General features: G+C 38.4%; 1 protein-coding gene across 7 annotated transcripts in view; it reads right to left on the bottom strand.

Moving 5' to 3' along the window:
• Positions 1–22,913, bottom strand: part of LG01H2orf76 (linkage group 01 C2orf76 homolog) — a 66,513-nt gene that overhangs the window by 3,379 nt on the left and 40,221 nt on the right. For all 7 annotated transcript variants that reach the window (XM_074335316.1, XM_019714908.2, XM_019714910.2 and 4 more), the window contains 3 exons: positions 13,272–13,322; positions 9,804–9,841; positions 4,981–5,062 (listed from right to left, as the gene is read on the bottom strand). In XM_074335316.1, the coding sequence (XP_074191417.1) occupies positions 4,981–5,062; positions 9,804–9,841; positions 13,272–13,322 (171 nt within the window). The remainder of the gene's footprint in view (positions 1–4,980; positions 5,063–9,803; positions 9,842–13,271; positions 13,323–22,913) is intronic.

The raw sequence follows: 22,913 nt of genomic DNA, 5'->3' as shown, positions 1-22,913 counted from the left end.
TTAGATCAGCTGGCAAAGAAGATTTCAAACCACAGTTTGAAGAAAACAAACAGTAAAATAAATGTGACCTTCGATAGACAGGACACAGGCCTGTGATTTTCATGACGGCAAGGGGAGGATAAAAAGGGAAAAACAGGGCCGGGGCGTTGGCTCAGGTGGTTACAGCTCCATGCTCCTAACTCCAAAGGCTGCCAGTTCGATTCCCACATGGGCCAGTGGGCTCTCAACCACAAGGTTGCCAGTTCAACTCCTCCAGTCCCGCAAGGGATGGTGGGCAGCGCCCCCTGCAACTAAAATTGAACACGGCACCTTGAGCTGAGCTGCCGCTGAGCTGCCGCTGAGCTGCCGCTGAGCTGCCGCTGAGCTGCCGCTGAGCTGCCGGATGGCTCAGTTGGTTGGAGCGCATCCTCTCAACCACAAGGTTGCCGGTTTGACTCCCACAAGGGATGGTGGGCTGCGCCCCCTGCAATTATCAACGGCAACTGGACTGGAGCTGAGCCGCGCCCTCCACAACTAAGACTGAAAGGACAACAACTTGGCTTGGAGAAAAAAAAAAAAGTCCTGGAAGTACACACTGTTCCCCAATAAAGTCCTGTTCCCCTTCCCCAATAAAATCTTAAAAAAAAAAAAGGGAAAAGCAATTTATAGGAGGTTCATTCTGACCCCTAGCTCTGGAATCCCAAATTCCCCAGGCCCTTTACCACCTCCTTTACCGAGTCCCAGACTCTCTTTTATCATGTGAACATGAAGGATAGTTAACGTTAAAACGCTGTCAAAGGAGGAAAGCATGAACGCCCCAAGATACTACCGTGTTTCCCCAAAAATAAGACCTAACCGGAAAATAAGCCCTAGCATGATTTTTCAGGATGACATCCCCTGAACAGAAGCACTAATGCGTCTTTTGGAGCAAAAATTAATACTAGACCCGGTCTTACTTTCGGGGAAACATGGTATTACTCCAAAAAGAATAGGCTAGGGACGGAAACCTTGAGGAAACACAAATCAAACACGATCCTAATAAAGAAATGGGAGGCAAGGTATCCTACAATATTAGCTGTACATATGAGATAACCAAAAGGTGCCAGGTACAACAATGGGGGTTTCTGGCTGCGGGCAGATGACAGGAGTGGAACGCAAAATGAAACCAAACCACGGCGGAGTTTGGGATTATTATAGGATCTGGCTTGACATGAACTCTTCCCTCAGACTAACACTTAGGGTTTGGCCCACTGTATCTTGTTTTACATTTTTTTTCAATAAAACACAACTGGCTTTAGAAGAGTTATCCTGCCACAGTCTCTTTCCTAAACCAGAGAGGATTCAAAAGGTGTACAGAGATGTACAACGTAGAAAAATGAAAGACAAAATATCACACACACACCCAAAAAAGAAACTTACATGCAAATTTATTACTTAAGGGAATTAGTCCATAAAATTACAATGGTTAAAAACAAGGTAATAATCTTTAAATTATAAGTAAGACTTCTAGGTAAAGCCTTCTTCCTTCCACAAAGCAAATCTTTTCACTTAAGTATGTTAGCACTAAGTCCACAACAAAAACTTCCCACTTGCTAGGCAGAATACACAATTGGGGTCTGCAATGCAGATAAAAGGCCAGAACAGGGACTGAAGAATTTCTCTGTGAGAAAAATCTTCAAACAAGTTTGTTCCCCTAATTTCTCCCCTCACAGTCTTTCTTTTCCTTTCATGAATCTTGCAGAAAAGTCATAATGATAAATTTGTTACATTGGCATTATTCCCATGGCAACTGGCTGTGATAGCAGAGTGACAGCTCCACAGCAAGATCAAGTGGTAAAAAGGGAGAGAGTGATGACTTGGAATTTTTCTCTTAAACCTCTTAAAAACCTAACCAGACACGGCACCAAAGAAGGGAAAATTCCCTAGAAAAATCACAGACTTGAAGGATGATTTTTACAGCCCTGCTCCCACTCAGAATTATTTGTCGCTCTCCAGGGACCATGACACCTCCTTCCCCTGTGGAACAGGCTTGTTCTCCAGAGCCCACCAACACTGCTCTAGGCAGGAGTGGAACGGGCAGAGGAGGAAATCGTTCCTGGCAGGGAGTGAAGCTGCCCCTGGCCAGGGCTGCAGGCTTGCCAGGCGAGAGGGCAGTGGAAGTTCTTGGACCACCCAGAAACTACTGGAGAACTTGTGAACAGTATCTCATTTCTATCAAAGGTCTATGGCCTGAAACAAGAAAGATAAAAGGGGGGATTTGATTCTCACCTTGATAAGCGGTTCATTATATGAATCTGAAATGAATGACAATTACACCAACAACTCAGTATTTTAATAAATTCAAAACATTTGCCAATTGCCTCTCCAAAATGGTTTCCAAATAAAATAAGGATTTTTGAGGACCTCTGCAAGCATTCTTCCAGATGCTTTCATATACATTCTTTTACTCAACCCTTATGACAACCTTCTGAAATGGGTTTAATTATTCCCATTTTGTTTTTTATAGAAGTTGAAAGAGGCTAAATGACTTAGATATTGTCACAAAGCAAGTAAAAATGCAGAGCCTTTGTTCAAATCAATTCTCTCCAACTTTAGGACTTCATTTTTTTAAACTGATTCCTTAATTTACAAGTAGTATATGTAAATTGTAGGGAAAAATTTAAATTATAAGAACAATTAGATAATATGGAGAAGAAGAAAAAAAAACAATTTCGGGCAATGCCACCTCCCAAAGGAACCATTTCTATAATTTTGGCAACTGATCCTTTCTCCCTATATGTGTAGAGACATGTAAATATATACATTTTTGAACAATAATGGTATCACACAATATATTCCATTTCCAGTCAATAAATAAAGCCCTACATCAGTGATTCACAAACAGGAAAGGTGAGGGAGAACACCGCCACCCTTCTGAAGGCATTGTCACAACCTCACAATAGTCACAGAGCTTGAGGAAGCATGCACCTGTTGGCTTGGTAACAGATATGACAGCACGTTAAGCTTGAGAATACCTTATTGGTTGAATTGACCGGCAGAAAGTTAGAGGTAATACACATTCCCAATAGGAGTACGGGGGAGCATCCATTTCCCAATGCTACCACCTTTCCTCATGTGTGCTAGTCTTATAATTATTGCTGGTCCAAGGTCACTCAGACAGCAAGTGGCAGAATCAGGTTGTGAACCCAAGCACTCTGGTGCCAGGCTCTAATTCTTAACCATTAGACTAGTATACCACATACAACAATATCTATTTTCATGTGCATTTCTCTTATGACTAATAAGGTTGAATTATTTTTCATATGTTAGTTATTTCTTCTATCAGAATTTCTTGTTTATCTTTTTCATACTAATTATAAGAGCTCTTTATAAAGTCAGACTAATAGCTTTTTGTCATATATGCTGCAAATATGTTTTTCATGGTTTATTGCTTCTCCTTTAATTCTATTTACTTTTTTTTTTTTTTTACTTTTTGTGGTCAAATCTATCACTTTTCCCTACTTTATGGCTCTATCTTCAAAGTCTTGCTTAGAGAGCCCTTCACCTCCCCAACATTATAAAGCTATTGAGCTACATTTTTTAAAATTTTATGCTATAACGTTTAATCCACCTAGAAGTTATTTTGGAATAAAGACTGAGATAAGGATTTAAACTTTATTTTCCCAAATGCTTTGGCAAAGGGCCCGACATCATTTTCTGGGTAATATATTCTTTTCCCACTTATTTGAGATGTCAAAACTTTATCATATTGTGAAATCTTACTTTTTTTTAGTTTGTTTCTGGATTTTCCAGTCTTTTCCATGGATCTGTCAATTCCTACATGAATACCACTCTGTTATATTAATTATAGCTTTATGCTTTAACAACAAGCAGGGCTAACTCCAGGGCTATGTGCCTCAGTAACACGGGAGCCACCTGCTATAATAACACAATAGCATTCAAAGAAATAAATGCCAAAATAAAAATTGTTTTTTCAAATAACAGCAATCCATCTTATGTATTCAGAGAATAGTCAATCATGTATTCATTATGTGGAAAGACACTAACTCTAGCAAATAATATAGAAAAACACAGAAAACAAGTCTAAGATTTCTTACCATGTTATTTAAAATCCTATTTAAATTGGAAGACATGTCAGGAACTCATTTAGCCACATGTATCACTCAAAAGTAAATTCCTAACATACGTGATTAAAATAACTCCACAGAGCACCTGTCAAAAATGTAAGGCTTCCTAACAAGTACTCCTTAACCAGTGCACATAAAGGATTATAAAGCGTGACTCGTGCTGTTTCATTAGCGTCACTGACCACAAAGGCATGTCAGGAGCATAATGCCTTCAACTGCTCACACCTCTCTTAAAATCTCCACTCCTACTCCCAGATAATCTTTAGGTGCACATGTAGGTAGAATTAGAGTGACATCTAATGGTCACACAATATGTCACATAGCATTTCTTTAAGCTAGAACTGCATGCTTGTGCCAGGAGGAGAGGCTAACTCAGGTCATTTTTCAACGGCACACACTCGGCTCCTACTTGAAACACCAGGACTTAGCCGGCCCTGAGGATGTGGACAACTATCAGAACCACGCTGCATGTTCTGCAAACCACATCTCACGTCATTATTTCACGTCAGTTCTACCAGGTCCATCGCTCGCAAACCATCAGTTCAAATGATGCTGATAAGAGCAAGTAGCTTATTAAAGGAGTACTAACCTGTCAATCACTTAAAATAACCCTCAGCAGAATTCTGAGCATATCTTCTGAAAAGCACTATTTGCATTTGGCACATTTGGTGAGCAGGTATCCACTGCCCTCTGTCAAATGATCAGAATGTCTATCATTCTTGCCCTCTTCCTCTGAATAATTATTAGGTAGTGCAAAGAGCACCAAGGCTGGCATTTACTTTGAGGTGAGTTATCCCAGTGTCATCAGCCAGACATCACCACGCAGGCCAGGACAGCCGGTGCCCCTCCAGCACCGCACCGCACTCTTTCTCACCGATTCCAGCTGCCTTCAGAGTGCTATCTTCTTTCATCAGGAGTCTGTCATCCTCTTCCAAGCTCAACACAAGTTCATTTGTCTAGAAAGAAAAAAACCCTGCATTTTATTAGTACTTAGATGTGTTTCATATTTGGTAAGATTTCTCAAAGACACAGAACAGTTACTCTAGGTTGTAGCAATAACCTACACCATGTTCCACTCCCGTATTGTAAGGAAAGAAGGGAACAGAGTGAGTACCTACTAAGTGTGCACAGTAGCCAGAGCAGAGGGCAGACAGTGTGATAGCACAGAGCTTTGGAGCTAGAAGGGGGTTAAAATTCAGTCTCCACCAATGTCTAGCTGTGTGTGCCCTGCAAACTATAGCCTCTCTAAGACTCAGTTTCCTCATCTGTAAAAAAGGGGAAAAGAACACGTCTTCTCTACTGCCTTGTGGTGAGGATGAAACGAGGTGGAGCATGTGAAACCCTCACTCAGCAGTGGCAGGCGCATAGTGAGCACTCTGCTAGTTGTTACTGTTCTGTTGTTGCCACCACCACCACCACCACCACCACCACCACCGCCGTTGTTGTCATCATCGCATCCTCACGATATTCCAGGAGGAACCAGAAAGGTTAAGGTAAGGCCCAGAGTTCATAGCTGGTAAGTCATGGAACTGAGGTCGGAGCTCTGACCAGTCTGACCTCCAAGGGAAACAAGTTTACCTTGACGGCCGGAAGTCCACATATGTAAACACCTTGCCCTAGCAAATAAACACTTGATGCCATGTCACATGAACGGTAACATTTCTCTGTGTGATTTTGGGCAGGGGTGGATGAGTTTGCTCTGCAATGATATTTACAAATCCAGGTACACATTATAAATACAGGAGAAAATTCTGAGTTGCGATCTGCCTCTGAATAGCACACAGAGGGGACCACCAGCTAGGCACTCAGTACCACTTGTCAACCAGAACGCAGCGGCGTAGCAACGTATTCTATTTCTAGAATATGGCTGAAAGGCCTCGGCAGCCCAAACAGAAGGCCCAGAAGCCACGCTCCACGGTGCCCTACTTCACTCACCAGGGAGCACAGGGCCTTGATCTCCACAGCCCACAGTTTGAAAGGGAAAGAAATTTTATTGAAAAAATCATTTTAGTATCGGTAATACATACGCATGATACAAAATTCTCTAAGCACGGGTTTTCTATCATACTTAGAAAGACCTTCACTCTAAGATTACTATTAAAATTCCATGTTTTCATCAAGTATTTTATTAATTTCACTTTTTAAACTTTAAATTATGAAAAATTTCAAACACGCAATGTATACAGAATAGTACAATGAACGCTCCATGTATCCATAACCTGGCTTGAACAAATCATCCACTCACATTCAATCTGTTTCATCTCTATCCCCATGTATGGGTTTCATTTTCACATTTAAGTCATTAATCCAATGGGTATTTATTTTGGCATAAAGAAAAGGATATGGATTCAACTTAACTGTTTTCTAGATGTCTACCCAGTTGTCTCAATAACACTTATTAAATCCTCCATAGATTTGAAATGCCATATTTACTGTAAACTAAATTCCCATATATATTTAGGTCTATTTTTGGACTTTTAATTCTATGCCACTGAACTAACAATTCATGTGACAGTGCCACACTGTTTTAATTACCATAGTTTTATATTATATCTAATATATGCTAGGGCAAGTCACTCTCATTTCTCTCTTTTTCCTGAATATTCCTCATTATTTGTTTTTTGCTCATTAGTTTTATAATCAGCTTCTTTAAGGTATCCAGACAGCCTTTTTATTATTATGGCGATGGGAAGAAATTTCTGTAGATACCTGGTAATTGTAATTAAGAAAGTCTCTAAACCTAGAAAATTGGGGAAATGGGGAAAATGACTTTTGTTAACATACTCATGAAGATACAGGGTTATTTTAAGACTCTGTCTTTGGCTGAGGCCCTGCAGATGGGGAACAGAAGATGGACAATGAGAAAAAGGTCTGGGAGTTGGATAAGGCATAAATGAGGGAATGAGGGAGAAGTCTTTCTGAGATTTAAAACTGTTTCTTTAAAAATATATTGACCCCTTTCTTTATAGAAGTTGAAGAGGAAACTTGAAGAATTATCCCCAGATCTGCACTTAACTAGAAGTGCTATGGTTTAGATGGAAGTTTAAAAAGCCAGATTCCAGAAACAGTCTAAGTAATTTAATGTTTGGGGAAGACTTCTTTAAATAAATACATTGTTCAACTGGAAAAATAAGCTCTAATTATACTACTCCAACATGCCAGGATGGAACATGTGTTTTAAAAATAAGAAACAATTCTATTTCCCACTATAGGAGGAAATTTTCCGGATTTAAAAATAATGTCAGATATTGATTATTTGAACATTATGAATTAGGTCTTCATGAGGATAAAAGAATAATTTGCTAATTATTCCTTTTAGGGAACATGAGCATATGAACAAGCCCAACAAATTAAAAGTGCAACACTGAATGGAGAATGACACGACACACTCTACAACCTTTTCAAAGAGCATACTGCTTAATTTTAACTTTATTTTATATTTACATATATATTCCCCTCTACAATAAGACTAAGTTTCCTATTCTCCACATCATAGGGACAAGGTTGTAAACACTCCTGGCCCGGAGAAGAGAAAATGATGGAGTCTGAGGCCACATACAATGGAGAGACTTTCTAGAATCCATACAAAAAGCAAATTCCACACCACAGCCCAAAGCACAGTGAACACTAACTTTTAAAGCATCTGACAGTGAATACTGTTAAATTCGTATATACAATCTTGAGTATAGAAAAAAATTAAATTACTGGAAAGAACCAGCCCTTCCAACACCTTGATTTTAGCCCAGTGCAACGGATTTGAGGATTCTCTCCTCCAAAACAAGAAGAGAATAAATGTGTTTTGTTTTAAGCTACAGGAAAAAAAAATGTTTTTAAGTTACTAATTCATAGTCAACAGACATAGCCTCATGTTGTTTTCTTTGTAACCTCTGGTATACATTTATTTGGAAGCTGATTAAGTTTATGGAGGACATCTATGACTAGAGAAGAGAGTGAAATTAAACAAATTCACAAATAAATACTTCATTCAAAAACTGTTATGGAAACACTCTTATGAATGAGGCACTGTGAAAGGTATTGGAGATATGAAGAATAAGATACGCTCCCTTGTCCTTGAGTAGTTTGTACGAAGTGTGATCAAACAATATGGTGAATTTTTAATTTAAAAATAATTATTATAATAAAAGACACAATTGCCATTAATCCCCCTCAAAATACTCCTCCTCACTTCAAACACACCTATTTCATCATTCTTGCAAATTTCTGAAGCAGTTCTGGAAGTCTTCTTTTGTGTCTTATTTGTGCTGTCATGGCTGCCTCAATGTCCTGAATCGTTTTGATATTGGGGAAGAACCAGAAGTCACACGATGCCAGATCCAGTGAATAAGGTGGATGAGGACACCGTAATGTTTTTATTTGACAGAAAATTGCCATATACCAGAAGTGATGTGTGACACGAAGCATTGTCATAATGGAGGATGATTTAAGGCACACTTAAAACACAACTTCTCTCAACCGTAGCTCACACCCAACTGACTGCACTGAACAAGTTGAAACTTGGCACACACTGTTACTAAGGTTTGACGCGCTGTTTCCTTTATTGAAGATCCCTGCCTGTCCACTGGATGGTACTCGGCAGCAACATTCACCGTATGTTGTGATTACAACGGAAAGGCTCCGTGTCACACTATGCTTCTGGTATGGCAATTTCTGTCAGATAACAACATTACAGTGTGTCCTCACTCACCTTATTCACTGGATCTGGTGCCGTGAAACTTCTGGCTCTTCCCCCAGGTCAAAATGACTATGAAAGGTAAATGTTTTTAATTGATTCAGGAGATCGAGGAAGCCACAACAGCACAATTAAAGATACTCAGGAAAAGAGGACTTCCAGAACTGCTTCAGAAGAGCAAGAGCAACGGAATAAGTGTGTTTGAAGTGAGGGGGAGTATTTTGAGGGTGATTAATGGCAATTGTGTCTTTTACTGTAATCATTTTTTTTTTAATTTAAACATTCACTGTATATTTTGATCACACCTCATATAATAGAATAAGATTGCTGCTATAATGAGGAGTCAATAAAAGTTTATTGAGATTCAAGAAAAAGGACCACTCTTGTCTGTCTGTATAAGAAGTGAACCTTTTACTGAGGCTTCATAAAAAAATTACTCTAAAAAAAGTAACAAAGCAGATATGCAAACACCCAATAAACAGTTCTCTTTGGGGCAGGTAAAACATCGTTAGGATGGCAGGCCATGCACTCTGTGGAACTAGGTTTGTTCCCTAGAGCCACAGCCCTGGGCCTTCTCTTACATACACAGAGAGTCAAACCAGAAAAAGCAGGCTATTTTTATTTGCTTTTGGCTTCTTTCTTCTGGTACAGAATTAAGAAATCTAAATATACCGAACCGACACCTAATAAGTGACTTCCTTTATATGTAACATGAATTTACCAAGTTTTATGCTTATTATATGTTAAATATTTGCTTGATATATAACACGCAGTTCTCAAAAAAAATTAACACTTTTTTAAAGGATCTACTACTAACAGGGATATGACTTAACAGTTTTTTGTTTTTTCTTTAATGGAAAAGTAAAGCTGTAAAAAGAGTACTGGTAGAATAAAAAATGCTATTATGATGGAAAATATTTTAGAAGTACGTCTTCATTCATTTATTCACTAAGTCCTCCAACACTGAGTACTTGCTATGTGCCAGATACCATAAATATGAAACATACCTTTGATTTATGTGCTTGATGAATAATCTTTAATTTATCTGAAAGAAAAAAACAAGTTGTCTTTTTACAAAGATTAGTCTAAAACTTCATTTCAAATTATTAAAGTGAGATGAGGGGGAGGTGATTATGAAATTGAGAAATTTAAGTCCCCACCTTATGACCAGGTTCTCTTAAAAGTCTAGTATACAGTAAAAGAAAAATTACTTTTGCATATCATTAAAATTAAAGATGACTGTAGGAAGAGACTTTGAAGCCTTGGTCTTTGACACAAACTGTACGCATGCCATCACCTGAGGTCAGCCCAGCACATTTCCCTTAGAACAGAAGACAAGTGAACCACCTTACTCTATCCTGTGTTTTGGAGTCACTAACTGCTAGGATTAGCAAATAACATTTTTTAAATTGTCTTAAATTAAGACCGACATTAACAGAAACAGTTCCAAAATACCTACTAATCTCTCAGAATAAATACAGTGACAGGAAGTCAAATGACCACACTGGGAAAATTGTTACCACTTTCAGAATTCAAACAGGATCGCAGACGACTGGTAATCTGAATAAACTGCTAATGCACAAAGCGGACCAATATGTGCCTCCAGGATTGCAAACGCCACACAGGCTTACACCATCTAACCTGCTGTATTCAATCCCTCTTTCACTCCTACTAATCTGTTCATCTTGAAGTCACGCTACACTGTGCTTCAATAAGTAATTTCTCCACATTGGGTACAATTCTGACTCTGCCAACAGCCAGCTCTTAATTATGTAAGAGACATAGCATTTCACAGGTTTAAATTCAGAAAGTTTCCAATTCTTCACTCAGTTTTATTTAACCATTTAATTAATTATGTTTACATGTATGTATTATTATAATGTGAACTCTTAACCTTCAACTAAAATTCATTTCTATTAATCATGCTGTTTGATTCAATAAGGAATTCCAACAGGGAAATGAAATGAAAGGATCTATTTAAAAAACAGACCTTGATTTAACTATATGCTAATAATACAGAAGAACAGGGTACCTATCCAGTTAAGAACTAGCATTCTGAATTACCCATTATTTTAAATAATCAACTTTCAATTATTTATTGCAATTCTTAATGCAGAGTCAGCCTACTCCTAGGACTCTATGTATTGTTAAGAAATAAAAATAAATCTCATCTAAGTAAACTATGCACATTAGAAATGTAAATATGCCACAACTGCTAAAAATAAACTTATAATGTAGACAATACAATAATGTGGCTTTTGAATTATCTATTATTCTGGATTACCTATTACACTCCTTTTCCCACTATAGATAGATATTGGTTTATTACTGGAAACAAGTTAGAGAAGCCAACAGTAGTTTTTGTTGTTGTTTTTAAATAAAAGGACCTTGCTCAACATCTGTTACAATCAACCTGCAAAACTGGAGTTTGATTTGATCTTACCAAATAATCATCATGTTCTATATATTTTGCTAATGAGCCTTTAAATTAGAAATATCTTTGCTCTAGCAAGTTCTGCAATCCCACAATAAGAAGGCTACATTTTTTTAGCAGAAAATAAATGCTTTGAACAGAAATTTTCACCAGATTTGTCTCTCCAATAGAAACTGGTAATACATAGGAAAAGCGTAAGAAAGGATAAATGACAAGCTTGTAAAAGGTGTTGTATTAATGTTCCTTTCTTTGTTAAATAATATTTCATTTGTTTTTATTCTTTAATAAAATCTCCATTATTATTAGAAACAACATCTGTGTGTACTGTTTCTTTAATGCAAATTTCCCAAGAAAAGTGACCTCATAAAATTAAAAATAATATCTTATATTTGTGGAGTATTTAATGTGCTCGAATGTGCATTAATTAATATCACACAGCCTTAGGAAACAATAGGACTAGCAGTCCTGCACTGCACAACAACCGACATTTATTATACACGCACACAATGTCTAGGCAATAAGGATTTAAAAATAAGACAACATCCCGTGCTGTAGGAATACAGTCTGCTCAAGGTAAATCAATAATAGATGCAGATGCCAATTAAATGGGAGAAATACATTTATAAATGAATGAAGGGCTCTGAAAAATCTCAGACTCTCAGTGGCCTGGCTGAGAGAGCCAGCTCTTTGTCCAAGAGCACAGGAGACGGCAACTAACAAAACTAAAATTTGACTCTGTGCCCTTTCCACTCCCCAACACCCAATGTACCACTCCCACAGGGCATGTAGCAGTACAGGAGGACGATGACAGGTGAGAAAGTAACACTTGGGCCTTTCTTAGTGAACACAAAGCAGATTATTAACGAGCCAAACTCAGGCCTGAGTCACTTGAAGTCTGGCAAAACCCTAGTGCTTCTCTAATTTCTTCACAGATAAATAGACTCATTTTTTTTCTGCCAATTCCTCTAGAAATACTGAGACGAAGGGGTGATAATAAGGCGAAATAATATAAAAGGTACATTATCTACCATAATGATTAGCAGTCAGATATTCTGATGCTTTCATTACCTAAAATTTACCTTTCAACTTACATGGAACACAAGTTTGAATATACACACAAAAAGTGCAAAAAGGGAAACCATTCTAATGTGAAATGGCACTTGTAGGTTGATTCAAGTTTAGGGTTATATTTCAAGGCATGAAAGCCAGAACTGAGAAGTTTCATATTTACTTACCAATGCTTTTTATTCTTTTCTCTTACTCAATATGTAGTATGTAAATTCTTTAAGTACAATAAGTCAAAGTACTTTCCACTCAGAGCCATCAACTTCTGCTTGACTACTCCTTATAACCTCCCAATTAGTCTCTGGATATTAAAATGCATACACACGGTGAAGCTTGTCATTTCAAAGAATTTTAGGTCATAAGTTGCTCTACCAAATGGGAACAGAACTAAAAGCCATTCCAAAAAATGATCTAAGCTAATAAAATATTTATACTTTAAACTGTCTGCACCAATTAACAGAAATATTTATTAGGTGCGCCGTAATTCTCAAGAGAAGTCTCAAATTCAACGTTTGGTGAGTCTCACTATGCTGAAGGTTTAATAACTGTAACATCTTTATAATGAAGAGGGAAACACAGCTTCTTGCCTTAGACTACATGTTAAAATCAACAACCGCAACATAAAAAAATACTATATAACATGCTCAAGTTACTGATATTTAAAATGTTAAATCTCTTCTTTTAATTCCTAGTCTTTAATCATTTCTCCTTTTCTGATTACCTGGCAAACAAATTCATTTCAGACACAGTTTGCCAAACATGTTATTCCTCACAAATAGGGCCACTTCTGTACACTGTTACAACTTACTTTAACAACATACTACTAGAATTCCTGTATTTCTAAATAAACTTCCATATTGGTTTTTATTTACAGATAGTAAATTCATTTTTGAAAACCAAATTTAAATTTATACTAACACAAAACTAATGTGAAGTTACACTAACATGTTTTAAAAGAATAAGAAAAAATGGTTACCATATTTATAATTTCTGAATGGTGGTGGCAGGCTGGTCCTTAAAGGAACATCTATAAGAAAAGATTATTTTTATTAATAAAATATTCATATAGACACATATAGTATATGCATTGTCTTTTGGTTCTGTTCTCCTATATCTCCAAAGTTACTTTGAAAAAACTGACAGGACACAAAATGAAGCTAACATGCCGGCAAAATCCAAGGGTCATCTAAAACAATAGAATGACTGATAAGATGTTGAGCTGTTATTAGCTGAACTAAGAATTCAGTGACACTATTAAATGAACTGGCATTTTATTAAACATAATTGCATCTACATACATTTAAAATACATAGCACAGGGCCGGCCCGGTGGCTCAGGTGGTTGGAGCTCCATGCTCCTAACTCCGAAGGCTGCCAGTTCGACTCCCACATGGGCCAGTGGGCTCTCAACCACAAGGTTGCCAGTTCAATTCCTCGAGTCCCGCAAGGGATGGTGGGCTCCTCCCCCTGAAACTAAGGTTGAACACGGCACCTTGAACTGAGCTGCCGCTGAACTCCTGGAAGGCTCAGTTGGTTGGAGGGCATCCTCTCAACCACAAGGTTGCCGGTTCGACTCCCGCAAGGGGAGTGCGCACCTTGTAACTGGACCTAGAGCTGAACTGCGCCCTCCACAACTAAGACTGAAAGGACAACAACTTGACTTAGAAAAAGTCCTGGAAATATACACTGTTCCCCAATAAAGTCCTGTTCCCTTTCCCCAATAAAAAAAATCTTTAAAAAAAATACATATAGTACATGTGTGAGACATTATTTTCTATCTAGTTGATGTTCGTTTATCATATAAATCTGAGAACCCTTTGAGGGTCTTTGGCCAGTAGTGGAAACTAATGATCTAGAACAACCTTATTACGCTTACCAAAACTCAGATAACCTACAATATAACTAACTCAGCAAAGAAAGCAAAAACAGAGTAAACATTCTGTTTAAAACGGTGTTCCATATACCAGTATTAGTTTTAATTAATAACATCTGATGCTACAATCCCTACAGAGGGCAATTTGAAACATATATCAAAATAACATATGCATATAGCTTTGACCTAGCAATTCCACTTGGAGAATTTATCATATATACTTTGCACACTCATATGTGTGTGTGAAATGACATACATACAAATGCACTAACTTTAGCATTGTTCAAAATAGCAAATGCTTAGGAAAATTCAAATGTCCTTAAGTGGGCGTACTGGTTAAATAAATTACAACATGCTGAAATAATGAAACATTTTTCAAATGTAAAAGAACCCAAAAAAGGAGGAGACGTCTCTACTAGTATGTTAAGATCTTCAAGATATGTCGAGAGTAAAGAAGGCATAAGGCAGAACATTATTTTTAGTAAGCCACCTTTTGAGTAACAAGGAGGAAAAATAAGAATATATGCTTGCAGTTGCTTACACTTTGATGGGAGGAAGCATGCTGCACAGGTCAGATAGAGCAAGACACGGAAGGAGACTTTTCACTGTACTCCCTTTTACATTTTGATCTTAAAACTACATGAATGTTTACTTACCAAAGAAAATTTTTTTAAAAAAACCCACAATCTGAATTAAGAAATGTGTTTTTTAAAGTACATTTGCCTTTTAGAGGTCAAACACATACCAAAATTAAAACATAATTTATTCATTTATGTTACCAGCATTTAAAGTAGCTACTACCAGATATTTCAGGGACAGCATCAATAAGAATGTTTAAATATGGAACAGAAACCTCCTGAGATGATTCAAATTTACACGGGGCCAGCCAGATGACATAAGCGAGTGAGGTGGGTCAAACAGGAGGGGGCTGTGATACCTAAGAGCATACTCCTATAGACCCCAAGAAAGAAGACACCCACCAAGATGGGCTCCTAGTGGCTAATGGCTCAAATTTAAAAGCAGAGCCTAGCAGTCATTTCTAAACAGGGGCCTCTCACACAAACCACGCTTTAGGGAGAAGCTTGTCTGCACTGTGTCCCTGCCATCTGAGGCAGCCCTTATAAAGCAGTTCTGGAATTGTATTTCAACCAATAGGACTGAGGCTTTCCCCCATCCAATCAGAGCTGCATGGGTATACCACCCCCGCCCCCCCCATCAGCATCTTCACTGACCAATCAGAGCAGCTCCATTCTGACCAATCAGGACAGTGCCTTTTGGACCAGTCAAACTGAGGGGATTTGGAGTCCTTAAATGCTTGAGGTCAGACCAATCAGGGGCCAGGGGCAAGGGCTTTTGCTCTGTAAGTCAGCTCCCCTCTATCTTGGGGAGTGCACTTGCCCTTTCCACCAAAGACTGAAGACTGTTTCCTGGCTGGGGCTGAAACACTGAAGACATCTCTCAGGATCAGAGCACAGCAGAGCAGAGCAGGCTGGCACGGCGCATAGCAGGGAGCTGTTCCACAATAGTGCTGTTCTCAGTTGAGCTGTTTGCACTGAATAAAGTTTTCTTCTTCACTGTACCCCAAATTGGGGATTCTTATTGATGTTGAATTGGTGCCAATGACTATTGGTTCACACACCCCATTAAAGGGGGCTGCTGCCATTCAGTTCTAATTGGCTGCCTAAAGACTTAAATGGAAATGCTACAAGTCTGGGGGTTTAGGTGAAATTTTCTGACTTTTAAAACACTATAGGCCAAAGGAAACCTCTCAAGTCCAGATTCTTTTGCCCAACCCTCATTTGGCCTATCAGAGCATAGACACTTCATTTTATTCTTATTTTCCATTCACTTATGAATTACGGGCCAAAGAATTATCAATTAAACGTCAGAAAGGAGACTGAAATCTGTTTAATTTATTGCCATTTATATTTCCTGAACTAGATAATGAAAGCCCCTGATGAAAGGGGTGAAGTAAAGAATAGATGGTCCACGAAACCACTGTCATTTAGAAATGTCTATAATCAAAGAAATCAAATCATTGTGTTACGTTCAATTTCGACTTCTGAGAGGAGAGGGGAGAACACAGAGCCCCTTTTCTCCTTCTTCCTTTGGATCTCAGCTCAAGTGTCACTTCCACCAAGAGGCCTCACTGGCAAACCTGCTAGAAGAGGGGTCATCTCCTCTTACTGTTTCCCTCATAACGGTTTTACAATTATAGTTTTGTCTGCTTACCTATTTTGGTCTTTATTCCCTATTAACTCATATATTCCTTGAGATTAAGACACTATGGCCTATCTTCCCCAAACCTACGACAGTGTCTGGCATGTAATGCATTAATAAATACTGGTTCTATGAGGGCACAGGGACCACAATCTACTTTCTTCATTGTGTTGCCAATACCTAAAAGAGTGCCTGGTACATGACAGGTGCTCAAAAATATTCATGAAGGAATACAGGTAATTTAATCCCTTCAATCAGCAGTTAAGACCACGGAGGCCCCAAGAAGGCAATTGGTCAGCCCACAGTGTCAAGAGCTAGGACAAGCATCTAGCCATCCTGAAAGCAGTCATCTTCTGCAGTGGCAGAAGAAAAGATAAAATGTTACACACATTATGGTGAGATAAGAGCTTTAGTGGAGATACATGTAAAAATGCTTGAAGAGAAAAAGGACAAACACTTCCTTATGGAAAAAGCAATTTCCCACTTTGCACTACACAAATAAGGGCAATGGTATTCATACGGGGACATACACAAGTACTTTCATTTCACCTAGAAGCTGGAAGGCTAGTTTGTATGGGAGGTGTATGTTTAACTCTTTAAGAAATTGCCAAATCAAATTCCAAAGTGTACCTTTTTAACATTCCCATTATCAGCACACGAATGCCAGTTCTGCAATCTAGCCAAAAACTTTATTTTTAATTCATAAAATGTTTTAATTTTGGCCATTTTAATGGGTGTGTTATGCTTTCATTGTTGTTTTAGTTGTATTTCACTAAAGAGTAATGATGAGTATCACTGAATGTGCTTATTTGCCATCCATATTATCTTTTTTGGTGAGTGTTTTGCCCACTTTTTAATTGGGCGTGAATGTCTTATTGGGGTTAAATGTCTTATTATCGAGTTGTAAGAGTTTGGGTTTTTATTTTTTTAATTATTATTACTATTCTAGATTCAAGTCCCTTGTTGGATATATGCTTCACAAATATTTTCGCCAAGTCTGTGGTTTGCCTTTTCATTTTCTTAAGTGTATTTTGAAAAGCATAAATTTTAAATTTCGATGAAGCCCAACTGATTCTTTTATAGTTTGTGATCATTATGCTGTATTTGAGAAATTTTTACCAAAATCAAAGTCTTTAAGGTTTTTTCCTGTTTTCTTTCAGAAGTTTTATAGTCCCAACTTTTACATTTAAGTCTTGAGCAATTCCAAGTTGCTTTTTGAGTACAACAGGAGATAAGAGTTGGGGTACATTTAACAGCATATGGATATCCAATTGTTCCAGCACCCTTTTTGGAAAGATCACCTCTTCTCCCCAAAATGCCTTGGTCAAAAATCAGTTGAACAGGGGCCAGCCCAGTGGCTCAGGCGGTTAGAGCTCCATGCTCCTAACTCTGAAGGCTGCCGGTTAGAGCTCCATGCTCCTAACTCTGAAGGCTGCCAGTTCGATTCCCACATGGGCCAGTGGGCTCTCAACCACAAGGTTGCCGGTTCAACTCCTTGAGTCCCGCAAGGGATGGTGGGCAGCACCCCCTGCAACTAAGATTGAACACGGCACCTTGAGCTGAGCTCCCACTGAGCTCCCAGATGGCTCAGTTGGTTGGAGTGCATCCTCTCAACCACAAGGTTGCCAGTTCAACTCCCACAAGGGATGGTGGACTGTGCCCCCTGCAACTAGAAAACGGCAACTGGACCTGGAGCTGAGCTGTGCCCTCCACAACTAAGATTGAAAGGACAACAACTTGACTTGGAAAAAAGTCCTGGAAGTACACACTGTTCCCCAATAAAGTCCTGTTCCCCTTCCCCAATAAAATCTTTAAAAAAAAAAAATCAATTGAACGTATACGGACTATTTTTCAATGATATAAATGTCATCTATGTATCAATACTACATGCACTATCTTAACTGATATAGCTTTATAATAAATAGGAAGTCATGAAATCAGATATGGTGTAATTTCTCCAACTTTTTTCTTCTTTTTATGATTTTGCTATAGGTCCTATTTTCCTTATAAATTTTTTAATAAGTTAGAATAACTTATTTCTAGACTTTAGAATACGTTTGACATTATCTAAAGGGAGAAAAAAAGCCTGCTGACTTTTTAAATTTTCTATCTATCTATCTATCTATCTATCTATCTATCTATCTATCTATCTATCTATCTATTTATTTTAGTGGGGAATATTGGGGGACAGTGAGTTTCTCCAGAGCCCATGAGCTCCAAGTACTTGTCCTTCAACCTAGTTGTAGAGGGCGCAGCTCAGCTCCAAATCCAGTCGCCGTTTTCAATCTTTAGTTCCAGGGGGCGCAGCCCACTATCTCATGGTGTTGAACTGGCAACCTTGTTAAGAGCTCGTGCTCTAACCAACTGAGCCATCCGGCTGCCCCTCCAGAAGCTCAGCGACAGCTCATTGTCTTCAATCTAGTTGTGGAAGGCGCAGCTCACTGGCCCATGTGGGAATCGAACCGGCAACCCTGTTGTTCAGAGCTCATGTTCTAACCAACTGAGCCATCCAGTCGCTCCAAGCCTGCTGACATTTTGATTGGGATTGGAATTATACGTCATTTGAGGAGACATGGCATCTTAACTATATTGAGTTTTTTGATCAATGAACACAGTACATCTCACCACTTATTTAGGTCTTTTCAACTTCCTCTCAGTTATGTCTTAGAGCTTTCACTGCAAAAGTTTTACACCTCTAGCAAATGTATCCTAAGTATTTCATATTTTTTTGATGCTATTATAAATTTTTTTCAGTTTCCAACTGTATATTGCTAGTAACACAATTGATCTTTGCATATTGATCTTGTATCCTACAACCTTGCTAAGCTCACCTTATTAGTTCTAGTAGTGTTTTTATAGATTCCACAGGATTTTCTATATAGATAATCATGTCACCAGTAAATAATGACAATTTTTCTTCTTCCTTTCTAATATGGATGCCTTTTATTTCTTTTTCTTGCCTTAATGAACTGACTAGAACCTCCAGTGCAATGTTGACTAGAAGTGATCGTTAGCTGACACCCCTACCTGGTTCCTAATATTAGGAGGAAAGTACTTAGTCTTTCACCATTAAGCATGATATTGGGTGTCAGTTTTTCATAAATATCCTTAATGAGGTAGAGAAAGTTCCTTTCTATTCCTACTTTGCTGAGAGTTTCTAACAGGAATGGATGCTGGATTTTGTCTTCATCTACTGAAATGATCATATGGGTTTCCTTTCTTAATCTATTAATATGATGAATGATATCAATTGACCTTTGAATGGTAAAGCATCCTTGCATTCCTAAGATAAACCCCACATGGTCATGATGTACCTTCTTAAATACTGTTGTAGTTGTTTTGCTAAAATCTGGTTAAGAATTCTTACACTGCATGAAAGTTATTGGTCAGTACTTTTTTCCCCCCTTTCTAATTACTTCCTCTGGTTTTGGCATCAGAGAATGAGATCTCAGAGAACGAGCTGAGAAGTATTCCCTCTTCTTTAATTTTCTGGAAGAGTTTCTACAGAATTGGGATTATGTCTTCCTTAAATGTATGGTAGAATTTACCAGTGAAGCCATCTGGGACTGGTTTTCTTTGTGGAAATGTATTTCAACTACTGTTCATTTTAAAATACTACAGAATGACTCGGGTTGTCTGTTTCTTCTTTAGGGAGCTTCAGTAGCTTGGGTCTTTCAATGAATTTGTCCACTTACCTAGGCTAACATATTTATGGCATAAAATTATTCAAAATATTCTACTATTGTTCTTTCAGTATCTGTAGAAAACCTGCAGTGATGTAACAACTCTCATTCCTGATACTGAAAACTTGTGTCTTCTCTCTCACATGCTCTTATTTTGAAGCTCTGCTGTTAGGTGCATACGTATTTAGGATCATTATGTCCTCGTGACTAATAAATGCTTTATCACTATAAAATGATAGCTTTTATCCCTAGTAATATTCATTACTCTGAAATCTACTTTATATTAACATAGCCACTCATTTTCTTTAGATTAGTATTAGCATGGTATATAACCTTTTCATCCTGTTAGCTTTAACTTATTTTTTACCTTTATACTTAAAAAGTCCATTTCTTGTAGGCAACATATAAATAGGACTTCCTGTTATATCTGCCTTTTAACGGGGAGTATAACCATTTACACTTAACGTGATTATTGATATGGTTGGGTTTAATTCTACCACTTTGCTAATTTTCATTTGTCCATTTGTTCTTTATTTCCTCTTCTATCTTTTTCTGGATTGAGCATTGGACAGTTTTGTTGGCCTATTAGCTAAAACTCTTAGGGTGTGTGTGTGTGTGTGTGTGTGTGTGTGTGTGTGTGTCTGCTTTAAAGTTTGTGTGAACACCTTTAACTCACCAGTCTACCTGCAAGTGATACCGTGTTTCCCCAAAAACAAGACCTAGCGGGACAATCAACTCTAATGCGTCTTTTGGAGCAAAAATTAATATAAGACTGGGCCTTATATAACATAATACAAGACCAGGCCTTATATTAATTTTTGCTCCAAAAGACGCATTAGAGCTGATTGTCCGGCAAGGTCTTATTTTGGGGGAAACAGTATTATAACACTTCATATATAGTAAAAAAAATCTTACTACAGTTTGTTTCCATTTCCTTCCTCCCAGTCTTTGCACTATTGCTGTCATGTATTTTCCATAAACCCCACAACACACTGTTGTTTTTCTTTAAATGGTCAAATAGCATTTAAAAACATTGCACTATTGCTGTCATGTATTTTCCATAAACCCCACAACACACTGTTGTTTTTCTTTAAATGGTCAAATAGCATTTAAAAACATTTTTAAAAGAAAAAATGTACTTTATGTTTGCCATTTTTAGTACTCTTTAATTTCTTTGTGTGCATTCAGATTTCCATCTGGTATCACTACCATTCTGTTGGAAAAAGGACCTTTAGCCTTTCTTACAGTTCAGGTCTCTTGTCTCTGGTGATAGACTCTTCCCACTTTTGTATGTCTGAAAAGTCTTTGTTATGCCTTCATTTCTGAAAGATGGGAAAAGAATCCTAGGTTGACTTTTTTTTCCAGTACTTTAAAGATGTGGCTCCACTATCTCTGTCATACACTGATTCTGATGAGAAGTCTACTGTCATTTCCATCTTTATTCCTCTTTATGTAATGTGTCTTTTTTCCTCTGGCTGTTTTTAAGATTTTCTCCTGATTACCAGTTTTAAGCAATTTCATGCAATGCCTTGGTGTAGTTTTCTTCAAGTTTCTTTCTCTAGGGATTTGTTAAATTGCTTGGATATGTGGGTTTATAGTTTTCACCACATTTGTGCAATTTTCCACCATTATTTCTTCAAACAGGTCTGCCCCAGTTCCTCCTGTCATGGCTTCCAATTACATGTATATTTGGCTCCTGGAATTTGCTTCATACCTCCTTACTGCTCTATTTATTTTTATTTCAATTTTTTTTCTCTCTGTGCTTTACTTCATATAGTTCTTGCTGCTATGGTTTTTTTACCCCCCTTTCTTCCGCCTACCCCCACTCCGGTTCAAGCCGTTGTTTCTCACTCTAGTTGTGTAGGACACAGCTCCCTGGCACATGCTGGTGTTATGAGTCTTGCACGCACCCCCCACACCCCGCTGAGGCAGTCGGTCACCAGTCGTCAGTCTCACAATGGCTGCCAGCCACTCACGCTGGCCACCAGCCGCTCATGGCAGCTCACAGTAGCCCGCGGCAGCTCATGCCAACCTTCAGCTGCTCATGGCAGCCCATCTCACAATCTTAGCTGTAGAGGGCACAGCTCACTGGCCCATGTGGGAATCAAACTGGAGACCTCGGCTTTAGGAGAACGGTGCTCCAACCACCTTAGCCACCAGGCTGGCCATGTTTTCAAGTTTACTATCTTTTCTTCTGCCCCATGTGATCTACATGCTAATTCTATCCACCTCAGAGATTGCATTTTTTTCATCTCTAGTTCAATCTGTTTTTTTTTTCCTTTGTATCTTCCATCTTTAATATGTAGATCATATGGGGCCCAATCTTTCCTCTACCTTCCTGACCATTTGCAAAGTAGTTACAAAAAACTGTTTTAGTTGTCTTTGTCTAGTAGTTCTGTCATCTGCAGCATTTCTGGGTTGGCTGCAGTTGACTGATTTCTCTCCTAATTATGGTTAATATTTTCTTGCTTCTTTATGATCACTGAGCATTTTGCTGTCTGCTACCTTCAGGAGGTTCTCTACCTGGCTTCTGGTAGTTTCCTTACACACTTATGCTGATCATATTCAACTGATGACTCATGCTCTCCAAATCATCCAAGATGCTCTGCAAATTTCAGAGCTCACTCTTTATACAGCTCTCTCCATCCCAGCACTCTGCCCTGTGAACTCTCCAGGCTCCACTCCAGACTGCCAGCTCTGACTCAGAAACTCAAGGAACTTGCCAGGCAACTGTCTGGATTCCCCACCCTGCTCTGTGGGCTACACACTCTCTGTAGCACAATCATACGGGTCACCTGTTTGTTTCTCCTATTCTGGGGACCACTGTCTCGTGCTACTTGATG

Source organism: Rhinolophus sinicus, linkage group LG01, assembly GCF_036562045.2.
Source record: "Rhinolophus sinicus isolate RSC01 linkage group LG01, ASM3656204v1, whole genome shotgun sequence".
Classification (NCBI taxonomy): domain Eukaryota; kingdom Metazoa; phylum Chordata; class Mammalia; order Chiroptera; family Rhinolophidae; genus Rhinolophus; species Rhinolophus sinicus.
This window is presented reverse-complemented; position numbering and strand designations above follow the sequence as displayed.